Raw genomic sequence first — 24,566 nt, forward strand, 5'->3', positions numbered from 1 at the left:
TACGTAAAAAGTTTTAAATTTCATGCTTCTATAATTACCAGCTTCACCTAAAACTGTTTATGGCTTCGTAGACATATCGTAGCACTCGTAGCATCCTTTTCTACATTGTAATAATTTCGTAGCATATAGTACGTGGGTAAATATGGTTTTGTAGTCCTAAACAAAGTTCCCGCAGTAGCTTTACGGTAAGGCCGATTTAATAGCAAAATAATTGAGGGAAGACTATTGTTTTGCTCCCTTTTACTTGGGAAAGGGAACTGTGATAATACGATTAAAGGGTTGAAAAACAATTCACGAAATTATTAACTATGTATAGTTACACAATGCAAATAAAAATGTTATGAAATATATTATGCGTATCTGAAACTTTCGGAAATATAATGAATTATGATTTATTATATTTAATTAAGAAAATAAATGTTAATTACAAAATCAATTAAAAATAGCAAATAGTCATCTCCAAATAATTCAACACTAATTAGAAATCGTGCATACATGTAAGGCGCTTCCAAGATAAATATATAAACAAATATATAACTATGAATTTACAAAAACATTAGTGTTGAATAGCACGAGGATCATAATTATCTTAGACAATTAAATTAAAGTTAGTCGTTTATTTATTTTATCGTCGTTTTAGTCCATAGATGCCCACTGCAAGGCATAGGCCTCCCCCATAGATATCTTTTGGGGAATATATCATAATCGCCACTTGGCAGGCGGGTTGGCGATCACAGTATGGTATTATGGTACGAAGAGCACGCTGCGGCTCTTCCTTTGGAAACTTGTTTGTGACTGAGACAATCCTATAAAATTAATGTGCAAAGTGTGAACTATTTAAAATTGTATTCCGGAAAACGAACCCGCTCTACCGCTGCTCTATTTCTTTATGGTGGTATTAATTATAATAACGAAATGATGTTCCTTTTTTAAAAATTAAAAAATCGATTTTGGAATTAAATGTTACTTAAAAAGCTTAGTAAATTTAAAATATATTTTATAGTCATAGGACTGGCCACTACATAAAATTTGAATATATTTACATGATTGTTCTTTCTAATGTAACGCATAAGAATCTTTCTTGTGTAATAAATGTATTTGTTATTTATATGTAATCAAGAATCGGTTAGGTAAACATTTTAATTAATTTCACGCAATCCTAGCGCGTTAATATGAAACAAAACTTTTAATTACTCTAAAAGCGTCTATGCTCATGTAATTTACTAATGAAGTTTTTTTCTTGTTTCAGATTATAATTATTATCATCAACGCGTGTAGTATATAGTTAATAGTAACATATTTGTGACGATTCGTAAAACCAAACATCTGTCGCGAGTCATGATAGTATCATAGTTAAAGTGATTTGAACATTCAAAAATGTCTTCAGAAGTGTCTTTGGACGGCCGCGAAAAACCGAGTTTATTGCGGCGTGCCCTGTCTGGGTGTACAAGGGCGGCATGCTCGCAGTTAGGTCTAGTTGTACTGGTTGTTATTTACGTAGTTCTCGGTGCTGTGCTATTTGAATATCTTGAGTCCGGGCCTGCGGTTCAGAAGCGTTCTGCCATTCAGCGATCGAGGGAGGAGTGCTTGAAAGAGCTGTGGGCTATAACAGGTAAGACAACAATCATATTAGAGTAAAAATTTATTATTACAAAAAATATTGTAGGCCGTGGAAACGATTTGATTGTTTCACGAAAACAAATGAACGAACTTGTTTATTATATACGAGTGTATACAGGTTGATTGGTTATTGGTGTATTGGTTTATTTACTGTCAATTAATGTAAATTTCACACTATCCAAGAACGGATAATGATAATATGTTACTATACGTTTTTTATCCCATTTCAACTGCCTACTTAACATCTCAATTACACTTCGTAGCAAGTACATATGAAAAAACACTTCATCGTCTACTTAGATGTCCCCTCATAGTACCGACTTCACTCATTCCTTCGCATTACAGTCTATTCTTCTGTGGAACGTGCTCCCCTTCATCATAAGGGTGGTCAAGAATCGTTGCCCATTTAAAGCGAAGGCCCATAAGCTGTTGCTTGACAGGCTGACGGAATCATCATGATAATTGAATTTTTATATGTTATATTTATTTAAATAGTATATATAAACATTTAAATAAATATATACAATGGTATATATTACATTAAATTTGTTAAGTTATAGCCATCAGTGTATTTATATAAGGTATTTTAAGTGATTATTTTCCTTCTCGATTTGATTTCACTTTTTTACTTCATATTTTGTCTTTTATGATATTCACTTGTTTCACCTAACTATATTAATTTATCGCTGCACCGCCTAACAGTTACCAGGTAGAAAAAATCAGTATTCTTATACATACATATTCAAGTTTAACTATATGTTGCTATAGTCTTTAAAATTCCAGAAGTTATATGACATGACAAGACATTCAGAGTGAACCATTTACACAGGTTGATTGGAAATAGATGAAAAAGTTTTTTTGAAAACAAATGAGCTATAAGTTTCCTCCTTTAATATTTTTACATATCCACCATTTGATTTTATAAGCATTTTTATTTTTCTTTTCAGCCGATAAACAATCAATGCAAAGCAAAGACTTCGTCCAAGGATCACCTATACAAGCATACTTACATAACCATTCTTTGTCTTTAAATGGAGAAATTCATAACGCTATCTGCGCTATAATTATTTGTGTATATATAGCCTTATTGTTTATTATCATTTCTTTCGTAGGACGTCGACTACTAGGCTTCCCCATAGATTTTATACAGAATCGATTGGAAGCTAATGTGCTTTGTTTGATGCTAATAGGTTGACAGATTTCTTTGCCTATTAATTTTAGTTTAGCTAAATGGCTAATTGCGTCCTACATTATATGTTAACGTCCATTCACCCTTATTATAACGTATATATTAAATATTTTGAGCGCATACAAAACAAATATATATAAATACTTAAATTATGTAGAACATTCTAAAAACTGTCTTGGTTTATGTTGACTTAATATCTCTGGAAATGGGCAACCTTTTTAATCAACGTGCCAATTTAAAATTTAAATTTTTTTGGCGCGCTGCACATAAAGCAACGTATATTAATAATTTAGAAAACTTTGTTTATTATAAATATTATAATAAAGAAGGATAAAATTGGAAAAAGTCAATTCATACACATTTTATGCAAAATTTAATTTGCTTTAAATAAAAAAAGAACAGATGTACGAATTTACTTGAAATTTTTTATGAGAAATTTGGCAGTTTTTTATACATACTGATCAATAGTATAGAATAGGTAGCTACGCAGCTTTCGTTAATTTCATGGTTAAAAATAATTTTTCGCAAACTTATGTACTTTCGGACACGGATATCATGTGCTTCGCATTTTTGGTCAAAAGCGGAAATTTTTCAGGGCCTAGAAATATTTGATATTCATTTTAAAACTGTATTATGCTGCATGTCAATGATTTCTATTTGAGAGTCGTCAGGTAAATGAGAAAGTGGACAACAATTTAGTTAGCCACCCTTTTCTTCAACCTAAGGCGGTGCAGAGATAATTGGGGTGGTGACCAAACGTAATATTTATTTATTAAGTTTATTGCTTATACAATACAATAAATACTATATTAATTAAAATTAAATAAATTGTTACTTATAAACATATTCTTAAAAAAGGACATAATATATAAATGTTTATAGAAAACACTGATATACATACATACGCTATATACGTGATACTTTTTAAGATAGTTATGACTATTGATAGAAATCAATTTTAGAAATGCTTGTAGGGCCAAATAAACATGTCTAACCGGCCGTGGTATACTTAAATAAATGGCCGCTGAGTATCCCAGATTCATCTGATATTGAACATATCATAAGTTATATAAATAAAAGTTTATTGTTCTGACAACGAGTCTTAAACTATTTTTACAGAAGCAAGATAAAATTAAAATAGTTTAATGATCGCTTCGTCGTCGTATGAGCACATAGACGCCCACTACAAGGCATGGGTAGACCTAAAGATATCTATAGATGGATATACCAATATTCAATAATCGCTACGCTTGGCAGGCGACTTGGCGATCGCAGTTTGGTATTATGGTACGCAGAAGAAGCTGCTGCCCGTCCTCTAGGAACTTGTATGTTATTGCACAAAGTTACATAAGATTGTAACTCAGGAATCGAACCTCCGATCTACGATCCTAAACCAGCCCTCTACTCGCTAATAGTTGCTAACGTTTGTTTTATAATATAGTGATTTAAACCCAATACTATTTTAATGTATTTAAAAAAATCACCTGTATGAAGGATGTTGTATTTGAATCAATATAATTCAATCAATAATTATTTTATTTAAATGCAAAAGACAGTGCATTTTGTGTAATTCACGAAAACAGTTATAAAATAAGTAATAGTAAGTAAAACAAAAGTATTATTTTGTTAGATTTTATTTCTTTCATAAATAAATAACAAATTACGGATTTAAAATTGTTACAAATAATAAGAGCTCCTTTGCTTATTCTTTCGAGCACAAAATTGCAGACAAATTCTCTTTTTCACAACAATAGAATTCGTGACATTTCCGACATATTTTTATGAATTCGCCGACGTCTCTCTCTTTTCGCAATACAAAGGAAATTCATCATTCAGTCTATAGTGGTGTGGAATGACCTCAGCAAAGTTGTCAAACAATACTTCTAGCGTAACTAGACAAAGATATCATTCTTAATTTACATTTCTAGACTTAAATGCTTACGTTGATCATTGTCTTGTTATTAAATTAATGTTTCTTTAGTTGATTCAAATTAATTGTATTATTACGCTAATATGAGTGTCATTCTAATGTACGCCACTAAAATTTTAAAGTTTTTTATTGGATTAAAATAAATTGTATTGTTAGCCAATATTCATAGATATCGTTCGATTTTTAAAACGATTTAGTAAATTAATATTGTGAAATAGTGAGAAATGTCAGTTGATAGACGTCCACTGCGTGGCATAAACTTGAAATAAATACGCGATATAATTAATAAATAAATACTAAATATAATATATTGATAATGCAATATATATATATTACATGATACATCACAAAAAAAATTCAATATCAAATTACTTAATCCCAACATTTAATATTAACGATTTCATCCCTTATATGTTTAAACAAAAATAGTTCATTCATTTTTTCCAAAATGTGACAGAAATGCGTGGCCGTGGTTTATTTAAAAAAATAGAGAAGCCTTTTTCTCTTATGCAATAAAAAGATGAATAGTTCTATAATAAACAATTATTTTTATTTGATTTGAAAAACAATTTTTCTGTTGAAAAGCCATTGACTTTAGAAGCAAGACACTTTTAAAATTATTTATTTCAAGGAATGATCCATCGTTTTGCCTCTGCTTGTACGTCAGTAACTTTAGGGCTTTCGCGGTTTTTTAATTATTCTTTAATCTTCCTTGGATCATTTGTAATTATAACTTGTTAACGTTAAGAGAATGACTTGCTTCAACTTGAAATAAAGCTTTGAGAGCTCCAAACACGCCTTGATTTAAGTTCCCAAAAATTTTTTTTGGTTTTGATTTTATTTTAGTTCGTGATTTATTACGGTTTATAACTTTGCAGTGTTACCATTTCTATATAATATGGTATGAAAGTATTTTGGTAAATATTATTAGACCAGTAATTCAACTATTTACGTCGACATAATTCAAAACAATAATCACTACACTATTTAGTCGAAAATATAGGCGCTATTACTTATTCTTATGACAAAGAAAAATGCGAAATAATCCATCAATTTAAAGCGGAATCATGAATCTTCGACGTTGCAAATGCTCGTGCAGCTGTCGTGGTTGGTTAATGCAATTATATCATAGGCGTATTATCACGGTTTAAACCAACTCGGCACGACTTTAAAGAAGCTAAACCGCAAACACTGCTGCCATCAACGTCGCGTTCAATCAAATTATGATATGTATTCCTTAATCAAGTTTATAAATATTCGTATGCATCTTTAGACATATTTATATACGTATAAATAAAAATGTATCATTCAAAATTCTGTAACGGGTCACCGCATTTCAGTTAATTTTTAGTCGTATTTTCGTCAAGACATGAACAAGATTCTTTTTATGAAAATTAAAAAAGGAATATGACAGAACAACAATTTCATTTTTTCAACAAAAATAATCTTTACTTACTTTTATTATTTATTTACTATTGAAAATACAGCACAAATATTATTAATTTTACCCATCTTAAGCAAGCAGGCGCCAGAAATTTTAATTGTCATAACATATTAGTTATACCGTTTACCGTATTAGTATATACCGTTCTATGCATCTGCTTCGAGTATGCTTTTTTGAATAAATAAATAAAACAGAGTAAGTTTCACTGTCCCTATACGTAAAATATTGGAAGCAAATCGAAACAAAAATAACATCTTGTGTTAAAATATAACTCAACACGAAATATCGTGAACCATAAAACATAACAATGAAAATATAATAACATTATTATTAAAGTCTTTAAGAAGAAGAGACAAATTAGAAAACTTATTTTTGAAACTTATCGACACAATTATTTCAGTCGCATCATCTTTACTTCTGGATTTCACTCCAGAAACTGAAGGCCCCAGTTGCTTCCTTTGCTTCCAGTGTTGCCAGCTTATTGCCACTTCAACATATAAATTCGCTAGGCAATGTCAAATGCTTTTGTTCATCTATGGATCTTCTCATTTCTGAATTCGTAGACAAATCCCGAGCATAGCACTCTCCATGGCTCGTTGAGCGATCGTGCCTGAAGTGAGTGAATCGTTTATTATGACATTAAATGTAAAAAGTAAATACTCCCAAATACGTTATAAATATTTATTATTAAATTGGACTTCGACTGATCATATTCGAAATCTTTCATAGTAACTAGTTATAAATAAAAAAAAGGTTTTAGATCGAGTAATAAAACTCACCCTTCATTTCATTAGCCTAATTAGGCTAGGAACGCTACGTGTTGTAAAAGATTCAGTTTAACTATGTAACAGGAGAGTTAATTAAGGTACATTTTGCTGTTAGACATAACTCGTTACTAATTAAACTAGTTTACTTCGTACGCGATGAACTCATGAAGTGTTTCTTCAAAGTTGTAATTGACTTTTAACACTTGATATTAATAGTGAATTAGGTGAAAACTTATGTGTAATAACTATAAATTTCGTCTTTATAAACACATTTTTTACTTCTTTTTTTTTAGTCAATACATGACCTAGGCACAGGCCTCTCCAAAAGACCGCCATGTTTAAAGGTGCTGCCAGCATCCAGCGATTTCTCATGTCCCTATTTATGTCTTTGGTCCATCTAGTGTGGAGTCAACCCTTACTGCATCTACCGACTCGTAATCGCCACTTGGGAATCGTGCAACCCCAAAAGTCCAAATAATTATATATATCATTTTAATACAGCGATAAAATACTTCTCTGGTGTAGTCTTCTTTGGCGGTTGGAATTTAGAGTCTCTCTCGGTTTAAGGTGGCAGAGTACAGAAGAAATGCTTGGTCAAGAACTATTTACAGCAAATAAATTTGAGGTCTTTATCGAGACCTAAGTGAAAGGTAAAAAATATTGGAAATTTTACTGATTTGGGAAACCGCCTAACTTTTAGGCCAAATTCTCGAATAATTCATGGACTGACTTGTTGCGATACTGAAGTAAAAAAAATAGATTTTTGTAATATCTAATAACAGCTTTATAATGGTGAAACTTAATCACCAGCAAGAATTTATTAAAATATTAATATATTTTCGAATCAACACATTAATATATTTACGAAAACATTTTTATTACTAACGTGTGATTATGTATTTTTAATAACCGATTCTAAAGTATTGATTTTTTTGTAAATTAAATTATGAAATCACATAAACACACGTAACATAAAACATTACGTTGTATTTGGTAATAAAATTATATATCATAATATGACGAGCTCAAAGACTTTCATATGATAGTAATAAGAACTTAAATAAAAATGAAAAATCCCGCGCAAAAACGCGTAATTACTTTAGAATATTTAACACAGAATGTCTAGTTAGTTAATAATTGTGTTAGCTACGATCTCATAAAACACTAGAATAGTCTATGAGAAGTTTGCATATTAATTCTTGATGACATAAATGAGGGTGGGTTTTAACACAAGCTTAAATGGTAGGCATTTTTTATGGAAGAAGGTATGCGGTCATTAGACTTATTTGTGTAATAATTTTATAAAAGGTAATTTTATTTTTCTTACATGGCAACACTACTCGACCCCGTCACTCTTTTGTGACAACTTCCAGTAAAAGGATTGAGAGTGGTGGGGTTGATACAGCGTTTTGATTATTGAGTCGGGAGCTCGGTCACTCGTTCGATAACCATCGAAGTGATAAGTTGTCTAGTGGAAACTATGCTAGTTGGCCTATAAGAGTATTAAATGTGGAATAAAAGTATTTACTATGCTTTGAATTGGAGTTTTTTTGATATAGGTTTTTTGCTAAAAGTCAATGTCACGTAGCCTTGCAAGGCATGTTTTAGCATTATTTGTCAAAGCCCGGGAGAACAATGTTCCGCCAAAGGATTACCGCTTGGTGATTCAATATAAAATTAAACTAAACATTAAATGTTTGAGATAATTTTACGTTCTTCAAATATAACTTCTAATGTACAATTTTGTGTACGAAAACAAAAGGAAACCAAATAAATGTAGCAATGGATTTCATGTATGAAATATGACACTTTTTAATGGAGATCATTATTTCGTAAATAATACATCTTACCTATTATTACAAAAATACCGGATTAAAAAGAATCGAAATAGGAATGTAATGAGAATTAACAAAATGATTTGCGCATTAAAGATGTAATATATTAAATTTTGCAATATTTCCCAGCACTGTATGCCATACTTGAAAGTAATTTTATTGTAAAACTCCGACCAACTGTTACTACATCTGATATGAAGCGGCGGGAAAAATGTTTTTTTTTTTCAACAAAAGCTATTCTTTGTGGCCAGCACGTTACGATGAGTTATAACTAACACTGCATTTCTATAATTAAATTTGCTTAAAAATGTTATAATTTTCTAAATTTAACACTAAGTCTATTTATAATTATTGATATTTATTTCATTTAATTTGATTTAATTAAATTCAATATTCGTTATTGTACTCACTAGGATACATTTAAATTAATGTAAATAGCTGGACGGCTTACTATATTTTTTTTTACAAACAATTCTTAATTTAAAAAAACGGCGAATATTTAAAATTTATTATATTTAAAATGCATATTTACAGCTATATTATATTTTATAATTTATTACTTGTTTTAATTTTTATGTACTAAAATTTACATTATAATTTTCTAAGCATAAACAGTTTTGTATATTATGTGCAGATGTACAGTATAATAAGTTTTATGTAATCTATGCATATTATATATAAGTACGTAATTCAAGGCTACTATAAATTTTCTATATAATGATTTTATAGTAAGTAATTGGTTTTTTATATTTTAATATTGTATAACTGGTTCATTTAGCGAAATATGAAAGTTATTTTTAAATAAATAATAATATTATAATAATTCTTTTAATTTATATTTTATTTTATTACTAAGTTATTAACCAGCCTTTAAGTTTATACGATAAAAATAATGTTTAAGCATCACAAGACTTCAAACGCTTTGCAACACAGACAAGATATAAAGTCTGGTACGTTTGTACACAGATAAAAAAAGAGTTTATTCTTCATGCGGTGGCATGCTCACAGTGGCTTGTGTTCACACATGCTACATTGTTTGTAGATCGTTTGTTCCAACTCAAGGCGTGTGCCTAACGTCCTCATAGTATAACGTTCTGTGCATAATTCAGAATTCAAAGGTACAACTTCCGTTTCCATCTCGCATGACAGTATATACTGTTTGATATATTCTGTTTACGTTGCTACGTTGTCGGAACGTATTTATCACATTGCTATGACTGCATTTTGAGGCTTTAGTTTGACACTGGCATTGCACTGTCTGTTTTTTTTTGTTTGTCAATGAGGCATGTACAAGCTTCTCACCAGGTAGATCGGAGATATAATCAAAGTCGCGGGAAGTCGCTAGATGCAGTGCAAGACCATCATGGAAATATGGGTGGGTTACGCCTTGCATTAGGCATCTGACGGCTGAAATGATAATGATTGCACTGTCTGCAATTGCTGTTATAGCTAGTTTTAACTGTTTTTAATTCTATGAGCTTGTATTAGCAGTAATAGTCTTATTAGTCCTGTGGAGAAATCCTATTTTTATTGAGAGGGTAATGAAAGGAATTTGGCGGACTCTTAACGACTAAAATCTCGAGGTCTTCTGTCAAAACTACGAGAATACTTTCGTATGCTAACCGTACCTTCCACGGCGTTACCCAATGTCTCAGGGTAGAGCTGGAACTCCTCATCTATTATAATACAGACGCGAGCAGAATTTGCCCACGTTCTATCTCTTTCCCTCTCTGCGCCTTTTTTATAATGTCAATGAGTAGTGGTATTCCAATGGAACACGATCACAACTTCTCAACCGCAAAATTTCTCCTTGAAATCCTATGTCACATAGTAAAATATTAATAGGCTGATGACAAATCTGCAACCATAAAGCCTGTTGTGTTTAGAAAGAAAGAGAAACACACGGTATGTTCATTTTTATAGTAATTATTTTTTGTCACTTAAATTGATCTGATTACAGTGGACTTAATAGCAAAATATTAAATTTTTCGTTTAAATTAAAAAACCGTAAAACGGTAAAAAGTAATTTTAAAGTCCACTTAAAATAAATAAAAATAAATACATAAAGAACCTTTTCTGTTAGACTAAAAATAAACAATGTCACCGGCAACGAGTTTCTTGACTTTTCCACTATATTTTTTTTATTTCCCTCGCGTCTCACGCGACAAAGGAAATTCATCATCCAGCCTATGGAGAATAAAATGAGCTTAGCAAAGTTTCTTTGGGATACTTTTAACAGCAACGCTTTACGGATCCCGTAAAATGGACACTATTAATATTTTTATAACTACTTTCCTAGTTATAACATATACGTTTCTTTTATCAATTAAAGTAATTAATAATCTCATTGATTTCTTTGTTTGGTATGTTCAATATTTACTTTAACGAGTCTGTATTTAAAATTTTTTAATTATTTCACAATCTTAATGCAATGAACTTGAGTATTGTTTATTGTTACATGAATTATGCCTTTTTTCTAGATTTGGCATTATTGTAGAACTTCAAAGTAGGGGTCGGCAAACTTCAATTTGTTTCCATTATATTGGAACCATTTCAAGGTCTTTTGTTTAAAAAACTACAAACCGCGGCCATTGTGTAAAACTTTTAGAACCTATTTATATTAAGAGTTCCGTCAACGGACTTTGCTATACCTATTTCGAATGAAACCGATAAATAAACAAGAAAAAAATGGTTGCCCGTCACTTTAATAACTGAGTTTCCAGAATTCAATTTATTTCTAGAAGCATAGCTTTATTAACATATGTTTACTAATTCAACCTACTATATTGACTGCACACGATGTAGAAAAAATATTATTTTTAAACCAGGCCTCACACAAATAGTATTTAAAATGAAAACTTTTTATGCGTATGGGTAATAAAAATAATCCTTATTTACACTTTAATTTCAAGGTGGCAATGTAAAACCGCTTAACTAGCCAAAGGGGAGAGAAACAGGTTTCAAATTGTTCTCTTAATGTTCACAAACGGAGCAAAGAGGTCCCGGAGGGACATTTCGAATTAATTTGATTCTATATTCAAAGAGAAGGCAATATCTTCCAATGTTATTATAAATGATCGGTCATCGGAGATTTCGATTTTGCTATTCATAAAAGGGGTTATTGAAGATATTTCGGTAACCTTTGTTAAATGTTATCTAAAGCTATCGGTGTATGTATATCGATTACCTTTTTTTCGTAGTATATAGTATTGAGTGACATAGAGCCTTGAACTTCTCGAACATTTTTAACTTATACTATATTGTTCATTTCGTTATATAATCACACGTATTTAGTTTAATAGTTTATGTATTTCTACCTAATGAAATAATTAATTGTCCGAACAAATTAAAAGAAAAAAGTAATATGTAACTGACGTAAGTTAAGAAAGTCCTCTTCATAATTCCATATCCACTGCGGGGCATACGCCTTGCCTGCAGATTCACTATATGATCGGTAGGAAGCGCCCTAAATCAAACGCCTTCCGAAGATCATAACAAAGCAGTCTGTCGACCTACCGGGTGAATATCTTACGGTGCGCCACGACCCAGCGAATAACTCAAATTGGGATATTTTAAAATATAACTATTGCGAACCTTTACTCAGATATGTGCAGTAGTAAATCCTAACTCGTATCACATGTGTTAATTTTCAGTAAGAATAATTTTCTTCACAAATTTTGTATTTTTAACAATGGTCAACCGTTATGAAAATCATGTAAAAATGCGTTGATGTAATTCACCGACAATAGATGTCGTATAACTATTCGATTGAAAATTGGAAGATCAATTTGAATATACGTACTTGACATTATATCATTAGACGTTTACTTATAAGGTAGACCTTGTTAAAGTCATCGGAAGGCATTTGATGCAGGTTCTATTGCAAATCTATTGGAGAGGTGTAGTAGTGGTCGTCCTGCGGCTGCAATGATAATGATGTTTTATTGCTTATGAAGTTGTAGTAGATATAAATAGTAATAGTGCAGGTAATTCGCTGAATGCGAGACCGGTCATCATAGCGATCTTTGTGGGAGGCATATCATTTGCACTAAGCGTTTATCAGTTTACACGATGATGATAATAAATCGTATATAAAGTACACATATTTTTTATTTCGATACAGTGGTGAGATGTTAGAAACGTAAATTTCATTTTGTTATAAATAAAACGGTTCTGTATACAACCATGTTATCCGAATACAACCACTGTCTACCCTATTTGTGGTTGTAGATTGTACTTATCATTTTATATTTGTTGCGGCTGACCTGTGAGATCAATAACATTGTTACGTTACCACGGTTACGATGGTTATAAAATACAGGACCGTAAAAAGATACTTCGACGAATTTACATAAACTATTTTACTGCTCTTGTAAAGTTCAGGCTTTAGCGCGGTGGTTTTAAAACGTTTATGGTACGCTACTTTTACTCTTTAACGACAGATACTTACACTATAGACAATTTGTAACGTTCCTCTAAAAGACAATGACGATACCAGCCATATTATTATAGCCATACCATATTATTTTTATTTAAAATAGAAAAAGAAATCTTTGCATGGGTTTTCTTTTCGGGATCGTTTCTAGAATGAGTAGGTTCGTACATAAATGAAAGTAATCGATTTAGCTCAGCAGACTGGCAAATTGAGGTTACACATAGCGCGCAGAGCAGTTATCGGCTGGAGACCTAAAGTCTTGCCACTAATAAGGTTTTATGGTAAATCTATGGGGGAGGCTTTTAGCCAGCTGGGCATCCTACGGCTGAAATAATAATTATAAATAATTGAAATCCGAGCCGTGAAAGCATTGAAATGTGAGTTACGATAGTAGCTAGTTCAATTTGTTATAGGCGAAGACTAAATAAAGAATGTCGAGTCAACCGGATTGATGAAAGACCGATACAAAAATATTTATCTGACTGCACTGAGTCCGGCTGGTAAGCTATAGCCCCGTATATCTTTGCGAAGATATCCCAACAATGTTATAAGTCTTATAACATTAAACTCACCAGATATTAGTAATTTTTTAAATATTATTTTTAATTCAGTTATAAAAGTCCTTTATTTATTTATTCACAGATACGTCATGAGAAGAATACTAAAAGAGGTTGATTTTGTAGAAACTAGAATAAGATTGAGCTCCGTTATAATGGAATAATATTAACTTAAAGCTATGATGTCTGCATGAAAGCTAAGATATTCTGATGAAAGAAGCCAACAATGTCTATGTCTAGTAGTCGACAGCTTGTAGCTTAAATGATGATAGCGATTTGCTGTACAAAAATACCATGTTATAGAAGTGTTTAATAAAGGTTAAGTTTGATCGTTAAACAAACAAATTGTGTGCGAAGTCTGCTCAAGTTTTAGTTAATTACGATAAGTCATTACACTTACAGCCACCATTTATGTATTTGTCGCGTGTGTGTCTGTAATAAGGCGCCGGGCACGTGAACTTTTTGAACGAAAAATCTTTATTTTTATAATTCGGTTACATTTTTATCGTTGTTACTATAATATATATTATAGATGAAAAGGAGTTATTAAGTTTTTTTTTAATAATTTTTCTAGGTTCTTTCATATAGAATAAAGGTAACATAAATTTTTTTTTCACGTGGATATAGTCCTCCCCGGTTTACAATAAGACCGCCAGGAAACTGCCTGCTGGTGGCATCTTCCGATGATCTTTACAACCTGTTTACGCCTGTTACCTTTGTGGGTGGACGGCAGTCTTCTCCACTCCAGAACCTTTCAGCGGTCATCTGTTCTGTGCGCTACTGGGGCTGCCCATTATCACTTAAACTTACAAGTGTCTGGTCTATGTCGGATACTTTCCTTCGTCTACGGATCTCTCTTTCTAATTCAACCTCACTCGAGCAAAATCTTTTCTACGCCGCGTGGAGTGACTATGAAACCAATGAGGTCTATATCTAGGTCGAAATCCAGATATATGTGAAGTTATTAAATAGATAAGAATTAAATTTTATTAAGAAACGAAACAGACCTATGAATGCGATCACCTTGTGTCTTTGATTTTGTATCTTCTCATACCAAAAAAACTTGCTACGTTAAAGTTCATTTTTAAATTACAAATTTTATTATATTAGTTAAACATTAACGTATGGATGACACGAAATTAGTTAGGTAACAAGTAGTTGTCGAAAGTGTTACGCTTGAAGTTGTAGACGATTAAATATAGGTGGGTCAGATCTTCCAGTATGATAAGTAGAGAAAGATATCACTTGTTGAATCCAGTTCTTATGGATAGTGTTCGTGAAGTAACGAATCGGAAAATGCTATATATGCCTGAAGATGAAGGTCGCAGCGAAGTCAAATTAGAAATGAGGAAAACCAAGGTCATCGACGTAGCTCGAAGAATTAATCATCTGAAGTGGCAGGGGCCAGGGTACATCGTTCGTGCAACCGAACACAAGCTGGAAGGCGCAGTGTGAGTAGCCCCACCGCTATCGTCATCGTTATTAATATAAGTATATTAGCTGAAGAAACATTAATTATTAAAAATATTCACCAATTATTTTAACAATAAAAAATAAATAAATCAATAAACGTGCTTTTATATATGGAATATAAAAATGAACTTTATCTTATGACGTCAAACTCTTTAAGATTATAACAATATTGTGGCTATACACAGAAAATCTAAAAATACACAAGCTTAATGCGGTTTCTTGTATGTTTGATATTATAAAGTATTCTAAGCATTTAATATCATCTGTTTAAAATAACCCGTCAGTTGAAAACCATTTATATTTTCCCGTACTTTAAACGTCTGACGTTCTTTCTAGAATTGTTTTAGAATAATAACTCTACACACATCCGTTGTTTATTTTGAAAATTCTTTAAAATAATTTATACGTTGTATAAATGCTGTTCTTAAATTCGATTGATGTAATATATTTATATGCACATGTTACTGTGAGGAATTAGAACATAATGTTTTTGATTCATGTTTTATGATGAATTTGTTACATCGTATTGAAAGGTGATCGGGTTGTATGACCTAAATAGCATTAAGGAGTAACTATAAAGGAATAAACATGTATTCAAATTTTGAAATATAATGTATTTATTCAACATTATCACGAACAGGATGTGTCTACCACCAGTTCGGATAATAAATACCTTAGAACTGAGGAAAACAAGCGAGAGTAACGTAGCAGGACTACATACTTTTAAAAGGATATAAAATAACATATTTAAATGACATTTAAATTGTCGAGAGGTGGACACTTAACTCCCAAAGTGAGCTATCTTCTATGAAGTAAGTAATTTATAAATAATCCGCATGAAGTTTAAGTATTTTTAAGACTATTTCCAAGTCGCCAAAAAAGTCTAATTAGAATAAAAATAATAAGCATTGCATATTTTAGCTATGAGATGGTGTAAACCGAGTATGGTCTTGTGCCGAAAATTGTTTTTTTTTGTATTAGCTGAGGAGGTTAGAAATATTTACATCGATGCTTCTATTTATAAATGATGACTTGAATTTTCCGTTAATTTTTTTTGTTCATTTTGCTTGTTTCTTTCGGAATACAGTAATGACTATAACTAGATTGCAAAATATATTTTATTGGAAATTCCACACGTAACTTGGTTATAGGTAAGGTTAAGAAAAAAAATTATTGATATTTTCTTTTTAATATATTGTAAAGACGAAACTTCTCAGCATTTCAAAGATTTACCGTGCGGGTGTCAGGTTCATAGCGTCGTACAGAGTGACCGCTGTTAGATCAGACGTCTCGCAGCAGATTTAAGAAGGCCTACTTTCAAGGCATCCACGTTGACCGTATCCAACCAGATCCGTTCTCTACCTAATCAAATGAAAAATGATTGTATGAATGCTGCTTTAGAAGCTCGTTCTAGAAATGAGGTCATGTTGTTTCTTGACAAACATAAATCCTTCAGCAGGTAAAATATAGATTTCACTGTTATAACTTTTCTTACGTCCACCGCTTCTACAAATTCACTGTGAATTTATTCCAAGCTATACTTGTTCATCTTCGTTTTGAGATTAAGGTATATTTGTTTCCCGTGCAACCGTAAGTTAGATACCTTTAAGTTAATGATGTAGATGTAAAGAAAAATATAACCTATGTTTAGGCATGTAAGACAAATATTTGATTAAAAGATAAAATAGATATAAAATAAAAACATTAAATAGATTTGAAAATTTGTATTCATAAAAATAAATCGAATTCATAGCATGTCCTTATTTTGCAAAAGCCTGGTAAAAGTATATCGGCACTTAAAATTTATCGTACGATAAAAATACAACGCTCAAAAATTTTTTTTTACTTTGATTATAAACTTTTAAATAAACTTCTCCACCGCAACTTTTTATAGGCGCTGTAAAAAATTTACGTTCGATAAATGTGTTGCCTTCTTCATAAAAATAAAAACTTGATTAATTTGAATAAATTAGTTCGGTGTATAACAATGATCGATAAGACTAACTAAATTTGTGAAAGTGCTTAAAATTTAAATATTAATTATATTTTTTATCTTGTTACTTTTTGGGTGACCATTTATATAATAAGTACTTATTCAGGGTGGTCTCGGTAATACTGACATATTTAGAATTATCGTAAAATACACGGTTTAAGGGATCTTCTTATGTTCGACTTAAAGCGTAACATCAACTGTCTTTTCATAACTCTTTCTTCTTTATGTTGTATACAAGACATTATCGTACATTCTCAATATTTACCTTTTTATATTGAGGTGTTTACGTAATATGCGTCTGGACTACCATCATTATTTTTCAACAATTATGCAAGCTAGAACGCATCTAGCAAAAAGTTTTTGTTTAAGATCTCCAGCAGTGGGTATTCTGCGGCAGAACCGATGATGAAGTTTATCCACATACGATCATTTACGGTGACCGCTGTCTTTAAAGGTCCATTTTGAAAATAGAATCAAATTGAGTTCCTCTTTTATGGTATACTTTAAAGTTTCCAAACGTTTAAACAGTTAACAAACTCGAACGGGTCTCTTTTAGTCGTTGTCATTGTCTACCGGCCTAGCCTGAAACGTCAATATCACAGTGACCATTTGAAGACGCATACTTTCGTTTTTAATGGCTAATTAGGAACGATTTTATTGATAAAGGAGCGTCTGGGTCGAACAATTATGATTTACGTCATGCTTAACGCCAATGCTAATTATAGTCAAAATCAAAATTTACACTGTTCTAAAATTAAAAATAAAAAAATTATTGTGGACCGACGAACTTCGTTTCGTCCAACAGAAAATATATTTAAATTTATACAAAAATATTATTTTTTATAAATATTATATTAGTATAGTAAACAAAATTTAAACAGTAATTTTTAATGACTTTTTTAAATTAGAGAATATCTTATTATAATATATATATATATTGATATTCCATACAAAAATATGCCCATGAAAATCATAATAATCCAGCAGTTTTTGAGTATATTATCACCATGTCAGCTGATAGATGAACATAAGACAAAAGATGCTTCCAAAAATCGCCACGTTGATCGGACTAGCGCTAACCTTGCGTCTTCCTACAACCTTATATATGTCAGTTCAACTAGTGGAAAGCCTTCCAAATTAATGTTAAAAATATTTATATACATAGATAAGCATTTCATGAAAGAGGTCAATAGACATTAGGAAGGTCCATATCCGCCCATCGATGCTTTAATTTTTCTTTTCATAAAGAAAAATTACAAAAGGGGAAATACTTTTCTAAGGAAAGGTTACGTCGCACTCTGATAACAGATCCGTAATTTTTTTGTAAAGCTTTCCTATGTAACTATAAATTATTCTTTTCTTGCGTGTTTGATATACATAAATTCATCTTATTTGTGGGGCAATGGCGAGGAACAAAAGTGTTGTAATATGCGATAAATTCAGGTGGACATTTTATTTTTTTATTTATTTTTAAATTTTCATTTTTTATACTGCTTGCGTGAATTATGCATTTCAAGTTACTATCCTTTATAGCCCCGATGAATATCACATGTATATATATCTACATAATAATCATGATATTCATAGGATGAATGTGATGATTATCACTATTACGTGATGATACTATTATTACGTCCACAGCTGGGCATAGATCTCCTCCATATATTTCCAATGGAACTGGTATGACGCATCCTGCCTCCATCGTTTTCCGTTGATCTTCACAAAATCACCTGACCATCTTGGTGGATCTTCTACTTTGCGAACTATGTGGGAATATCATGTCATGTCGTATTCTCAATTCATGAAAAATAATCAAAACATAAATTCAGACAAATTGAGCGCCTGTAATTGTGAAGAATTTGTTAATTTATTTCTCTATCAAACGCACTTTCGTTAAGAAGTAAATAACAGAAACGATTAGTAGGTATAAAAATTGTATACAAATTGAAAGACAAGTTTACATGCGGTTACTTTTAGGAAAGCCAATTAATATCAGGGTACATTACTGTCGACAGTAATACCGCATGCAGCTCTTTGATTTCTTAGCTTCGGTTCTTTTTTGCAATGTGCACGCAAAGAATATAATTTATCAACGAGCTTTACAAGAAACCAGATCAAAATAGGTATATTTACGAAATGTAAAAAGAAACATTTTAGAGTCGAATAAAGTCGATTATGAATAAAATTTTGTTTTGTTTTAAATTTTTATTTTACACGTGTTTACTATTTTGTTATACTAATTACTGACTTATAATCTATGTTCACAATATTAACAGATTTTATATCTCGTTACTAACAATCTGTACACCTTTTGCTACATTTTAGCTAGAGCTCCGAGTTCGATGTTCCTAAATTTAATTTATCTATTTAACTAAAACACTTCAAATATTGATTTATAAAGGGCACTGTGCAAAGTGCTAGTCCATTATTATAATTCTTCTGGCAGGCCAGAATATATCGTTCGATTAATATCGGAAGATAAATTATAAAGATAGAATAAAAAAAATATAATGACAGATATACAAATAAAACTATCTGCAGAATTATTAATATGCAAATCCATTGGGAGTTCGCAACTGAGCAATCGAAAGCAAACTTTAAATTAATTGGATATCGGATATTCAAAGAGAAAACAATCAGTTTCTAAAGTTATTAATCACCGGACACCTGGGGCGTGACCACAGCTCGAACTGTTGCCGTTCGTGCTTTGAAAATGATCAATTTAATTACTTCTGCTGTGAGATCAGAATTATATTAATGTTAAATATTTTTTTTTGATATTCGTAATTTATGAGTATATATAATAAAAAAAAAAAAACAAAAAAACAGTGGTAGCCTAGCGATAGAGGACTGAGACAGGCCCCTACAGGACTACCCATCTCGCGTCACTGAGGTGAAATCTGCTGCGATTTCTGGAGAACTTGGGTTGGCTTGAGTACTACGACACAAAATGAGCGCAGTGCCACTTGGTTGCGGAAGCCAGCCCGACGAGACAAGACATGAAAACAAGAAGAGCACTGAGATTTGCGATAGTAGATTGTTGGTTCGATTCCCGGGATACAATATTATATAATTCACAATTTGTGCGTTTATTGTAACAATGTAGGATTGACGCGATTATGGTATATCCCTCCATAGATATCTTAAGAAGAGACTTGACTTGTCCTGGGCACGGTGTTCGGCGCCGATATCACGAGTAGAAATGTAAAGAGGCCTCCTTCCAATGGCTATACTTATATTTCTACCTAATCATATTTTAAACAATCTTGCCTATGCTACTTTCTAAACATTTTTTAGAAATGAGATGATATCTGATGTTGAACGATTCAAATCGTTAAACATTATGAGAAGATTACACTGTTAAATCCCGTGCTTCTGTCTCCTTAGCATAATATTTCTTTAAAACTTTTAACTATTATTGTAAAAATGCCATCCATATGTGAGTTTCTCGCAGTATCTCTTGGTGGGTACAATTAAATCATGGTATTCCGTTGGATGTTACATGATATATAAATGAATATTAATTATTTAATTAATTACATATATATGAATGAAAATCATTGTGTCGGCTTACTTCCATTTTAGGCAAGATATTTCCTAGTGAAAAGGGTAATAATTATTAAATGCAGTCATTTGAATGTAAATACTTAACCCAGCATGTTTTAACGTAAATAACCCATGATGCTAGATTAAACACAATATGTGTGTAGACATACATATACAAAGTTAAGCGACTAGCTACTCGACAATTTTTTTTGACATTAGATGAATTTAATGTGTACGATAGATACGATATCGTGCTTTCATGTTAAGTAATTTCTCAACTTTACGTGAAATAATAAGCATAATGTACAAATAAAAGTATTTGAATTCCGTTATCGGTAAAGCGGTTAAAGAGAAAACTATAGTGGTTATAAATAAAAAAAAACTGAATGTAAAAGCGAGCTAGTGGATTTGTATTAGTTTTATTTTCTTCGGCGTTATGAGCTTGTACGTTGAGAAAATAAATAAAAATAGCTATCGGTGCCATCGGGAAATGTCAAGCTCGTGAATGTTTCATAAATATTTTCCGCGTGCTATATGAGATTCCATTTTATTTACAAAGGACATTAACTTTAGGAATTAATATCTACGAATTTTAATTTCTTAGAGATATTTAACGACTTATTTATCAGAGTTCATCTTTTTAAAAATATGTATTGTTGGCATTGTTTTTAATAACATAGTAAATTTACATTGAATATGACTCATCACGGTATATCTGGAACCATAAAGGCTATAGTCCTGAAATTTGGAAAAGATATTCTATTTGTCAAGTAGATATAAGCTAAGAAATGATTGTGACATTGAAGATAGAAAAGCGGGAGGGAGACAACTAATAATTCTTATACGCGTATGTTTATTGCGAGAAAATGCCTTAGACGTTGACTGGACGAAAATTTAATATATAAACAATTACAGAATGAATTGTTTACTTATGCGAGATAGATACGGTCTAAATAATATAGTGTGGTGAGTTTTGTAAAATATTAGTGTCCTTTACAAAAGTTAGTAAGAAAGTTTTTAACATTACGAAAGAAAAAAGAGTCACTTTGTAAGATCGTTTGTACTTGGATGCCTTAATGCAACACTTGAAGTATTTTAAAAGCAGAAATATGGTCGGTGAAAGAAAGAGAACGGAAACGGAGAAATGACTTAAACGTGTGGTTTTATAAAAGAATGCTGTGTAAAAGAGTATGCCAGACATTTAATTATCATAGCTCACTTCTCTTGCTTAATAATAAATATTAATATTTTAAATACCATGTATTCATCTCGTTTGTGTCTCCTTTCAAGGCCACATTTTCAAGAGCTCAAATATAACAATGCCTCGCCTATCTCTTTTAAATATAGGAATACTTTGGCCACGCTGTTAAAAAGGTCAACGGTGTTTACACTAGTTGTCGAGAGAAAAATGGCTTCAGGTGCCGATGTCGCTCAAATTTATGATAGACGAATCATGTGGGAGATACAGGTTGTAACAAGGACTCTGCTGCGACCCCTATAATCTCCACAACTGTTCAGCCATGACTAAAAGAAAGAACAGAATCCAGGCAACAGTACTGCATTATAATAAAGAACGGAATGATGTTCGTTAGCGGTGCCTACATATATAGTCTAACAAGAGAGGCTTACCTTCATTTGTTTTAATAGTAGCTATTTAAATGATCATACAAATGTCAATACCGTTTTTAACTTTAATTATATTCCAGGTGTGTTTTATTTCAATTAGCGTCTGCATTTTTATAACATTTTCGGAAAGCGCGATGTCTGTAGAAAACCTCATTAAAACTGTTGACTTTGTGTCGCAACATGCTGCCAGTGGCTAGTTTTAAAATTTCTCTGCGATGTTTGGCTTGTTTTAAAAAATGAAGTTTGGAAAATATAATGACGATTATTTTCGTCAAACGTCAGACTTTCAAGTTGTGTATGTTTTATAATGTGCTATATTTTTGTCAATTAATGTATTGCACTTTATCCCAAAACTCAAATAACTACATAATAAAATTATTTATTGTTTATTACCTGTTTTTGCAAACTTTGTACTGTCCGTAGTTATTAGCTAGTCGTAATTAGAAAAAAAATAGATAAAAAATAGAAATAAAAATTAGGAAAAAAATGATGTCACGTGTTTTAGATTGATCAAATTAAACGGTGTGATTGGAAATATGTGTAAAAGCTTTAAAACTTTTTGATGAAAAATAAGCTAAACCTTTTTTAGCTTTTCATTCTTATAACTAAAAATTTTGTATATATATTTATATGAAACGTCATACTTTAGAAGAAAATAAATAATACATTTCACTCCATAATATCAAAATGTGCAGTTGCGGCTTTTATACAATAACTTTGATATGCGTTGAAAACGAATGCACTGTACGCTTTGTTGTAAGTTTCTACTGTGACGGAGACAAAGCTTTCCTGGAAGCTTGCCTTATTTACAGTCGTATAAGTTACTTGTGAATCGTGTGTATAAAGCTCAATGTCGAAGCGAAAGCTCTGTTGTAAGGCTCTTAAATGTAAAGTATTTGTTTAAATCGAAGAATAATTGATCTTATTTATTTTGATAGGCAGTAAAATTTTTAACAATTAATAAGTTTTATTAGTATTCTTTGTAGGCCGCTGAATAATTATAAAGTAAATTTAATAACAATCAATTTAAAAAAAATACTGTAGTGTACAGGATATTTAGGTTATATAATATATCTTAGAAATCTATTGATTATTACAAAAGTGATCGAGTAAAATACTCCTTATGAGTATTTTGTGGTCTCCTCTCAAATCATAATGCGTTCGGAAACTTCGCTTTATTTTAAGTTAATCGAAGTTATTACAGGCGAGCTCATATTTATTTTAATTTTTAACAAACCATTCTGGAATTTTCTTCTTCACGTATGTAATTAATAAAAAAAAAACTAATCGTTGAGGATTATGTCGTGCGATCTTTGATAGAAGGTAAAGATGGATTCTAGCTGGCACACACGTATAGTTAAATTCCTAGACATCACATCATTGCTGAGAGTTATTATCTCATGGACACAATGTATTCTCTATTTTTATTACGTGTTTTTTGGCATCTTGAAACGTAAAAAGATTAGTATTAGGTGATGAGCGTACTTGGCCTAACTAACGGATTGGATCGCGAACTCAACTTTTCCAGCCACCATCATTTAGGTTTGACCAAGCGCAGAAAAAAATTCAGTACTGGGCGCAGGTAAATGGTATGATTTTGAAAATGGAACGGTTTTGATTTTGAGAACGCACGGAATGGACTCTGTCAAGGAAATTTTCAGCATACTTTTTCAACATCAGATTTTGAAAAGTCCACGTTTTAGACCATAAGCTAAATAAAAAGAACGAAGAATTGACAGGTTTGGTAATAAAAATAACTTTTATTAAAATTTTTATGTAAAGGATGTTGAAAATATTAATATAATTAAAAGATAAGTCCGCTTGATAATAAGGAACTTAAAATTTGTTTTTCAAAAGATATGCAAACATATGCGCTTGTTACGTTACATTTGTATGTCACTTTCAGATAACCAGACACTTAACGAAAATGCAAGTATGAAAATTCCAGTGACGTAAGAAAATGGAATGAACTCTTTTGTCTTACACTCGAACCGATAATAAAGTAATATTTTACGTCCTCTCGAGCGGAAATAATTCAAAGCATTCAACTGGAAAAATTTATTGGATAAGTATAAAGCCTAATCAAATGATAAAGGTGATTTATTATCACGGTTCTATCACAGATAGTGTTATGGTAATATAATTTGTTAT

The 24,566-nt window shown here is 31.4% G+C and overlaps 1 protein-coding gene across 1 annotated transcript in view; it reads left to right on the forward strand.

The window, feature by feature from the left end:
* Positions 1–1,377: 1,377 nt before the first annotated feature.
* LOC137933598 (potassium channel subfamily K member 18-like) overlaps positions 1,378–24,566 on the forward strand; it is a 138,189-nt gene continuing 115,000 nt past the window's right edge. The window contains exon 1 of the mRNA XM_068777614.1: positions 1,378–1,612. Coding sequence (XP_068633715.1) covers positions 1,378–1,612 — 235 coding nt within the window. The remainder of the gene's footprint in view (positions 1,613–24,566) is intronic.

Source organism: Battus philenor, unplaced genomic scaffold (assembly GCF_028537555.1).
Source record: "Battus philenor isolate CCGP_79_NKW_IND1 unplaced genomic scaffold, ilBatPhil1.0.hap1 SCAF_13, whole genome shotgun sequence".
NCBI lineage: Eukaryota > Metazoa > Arthropoda > Insecta > Lepidoptera > Papilionidae > Battus > Battus philenor.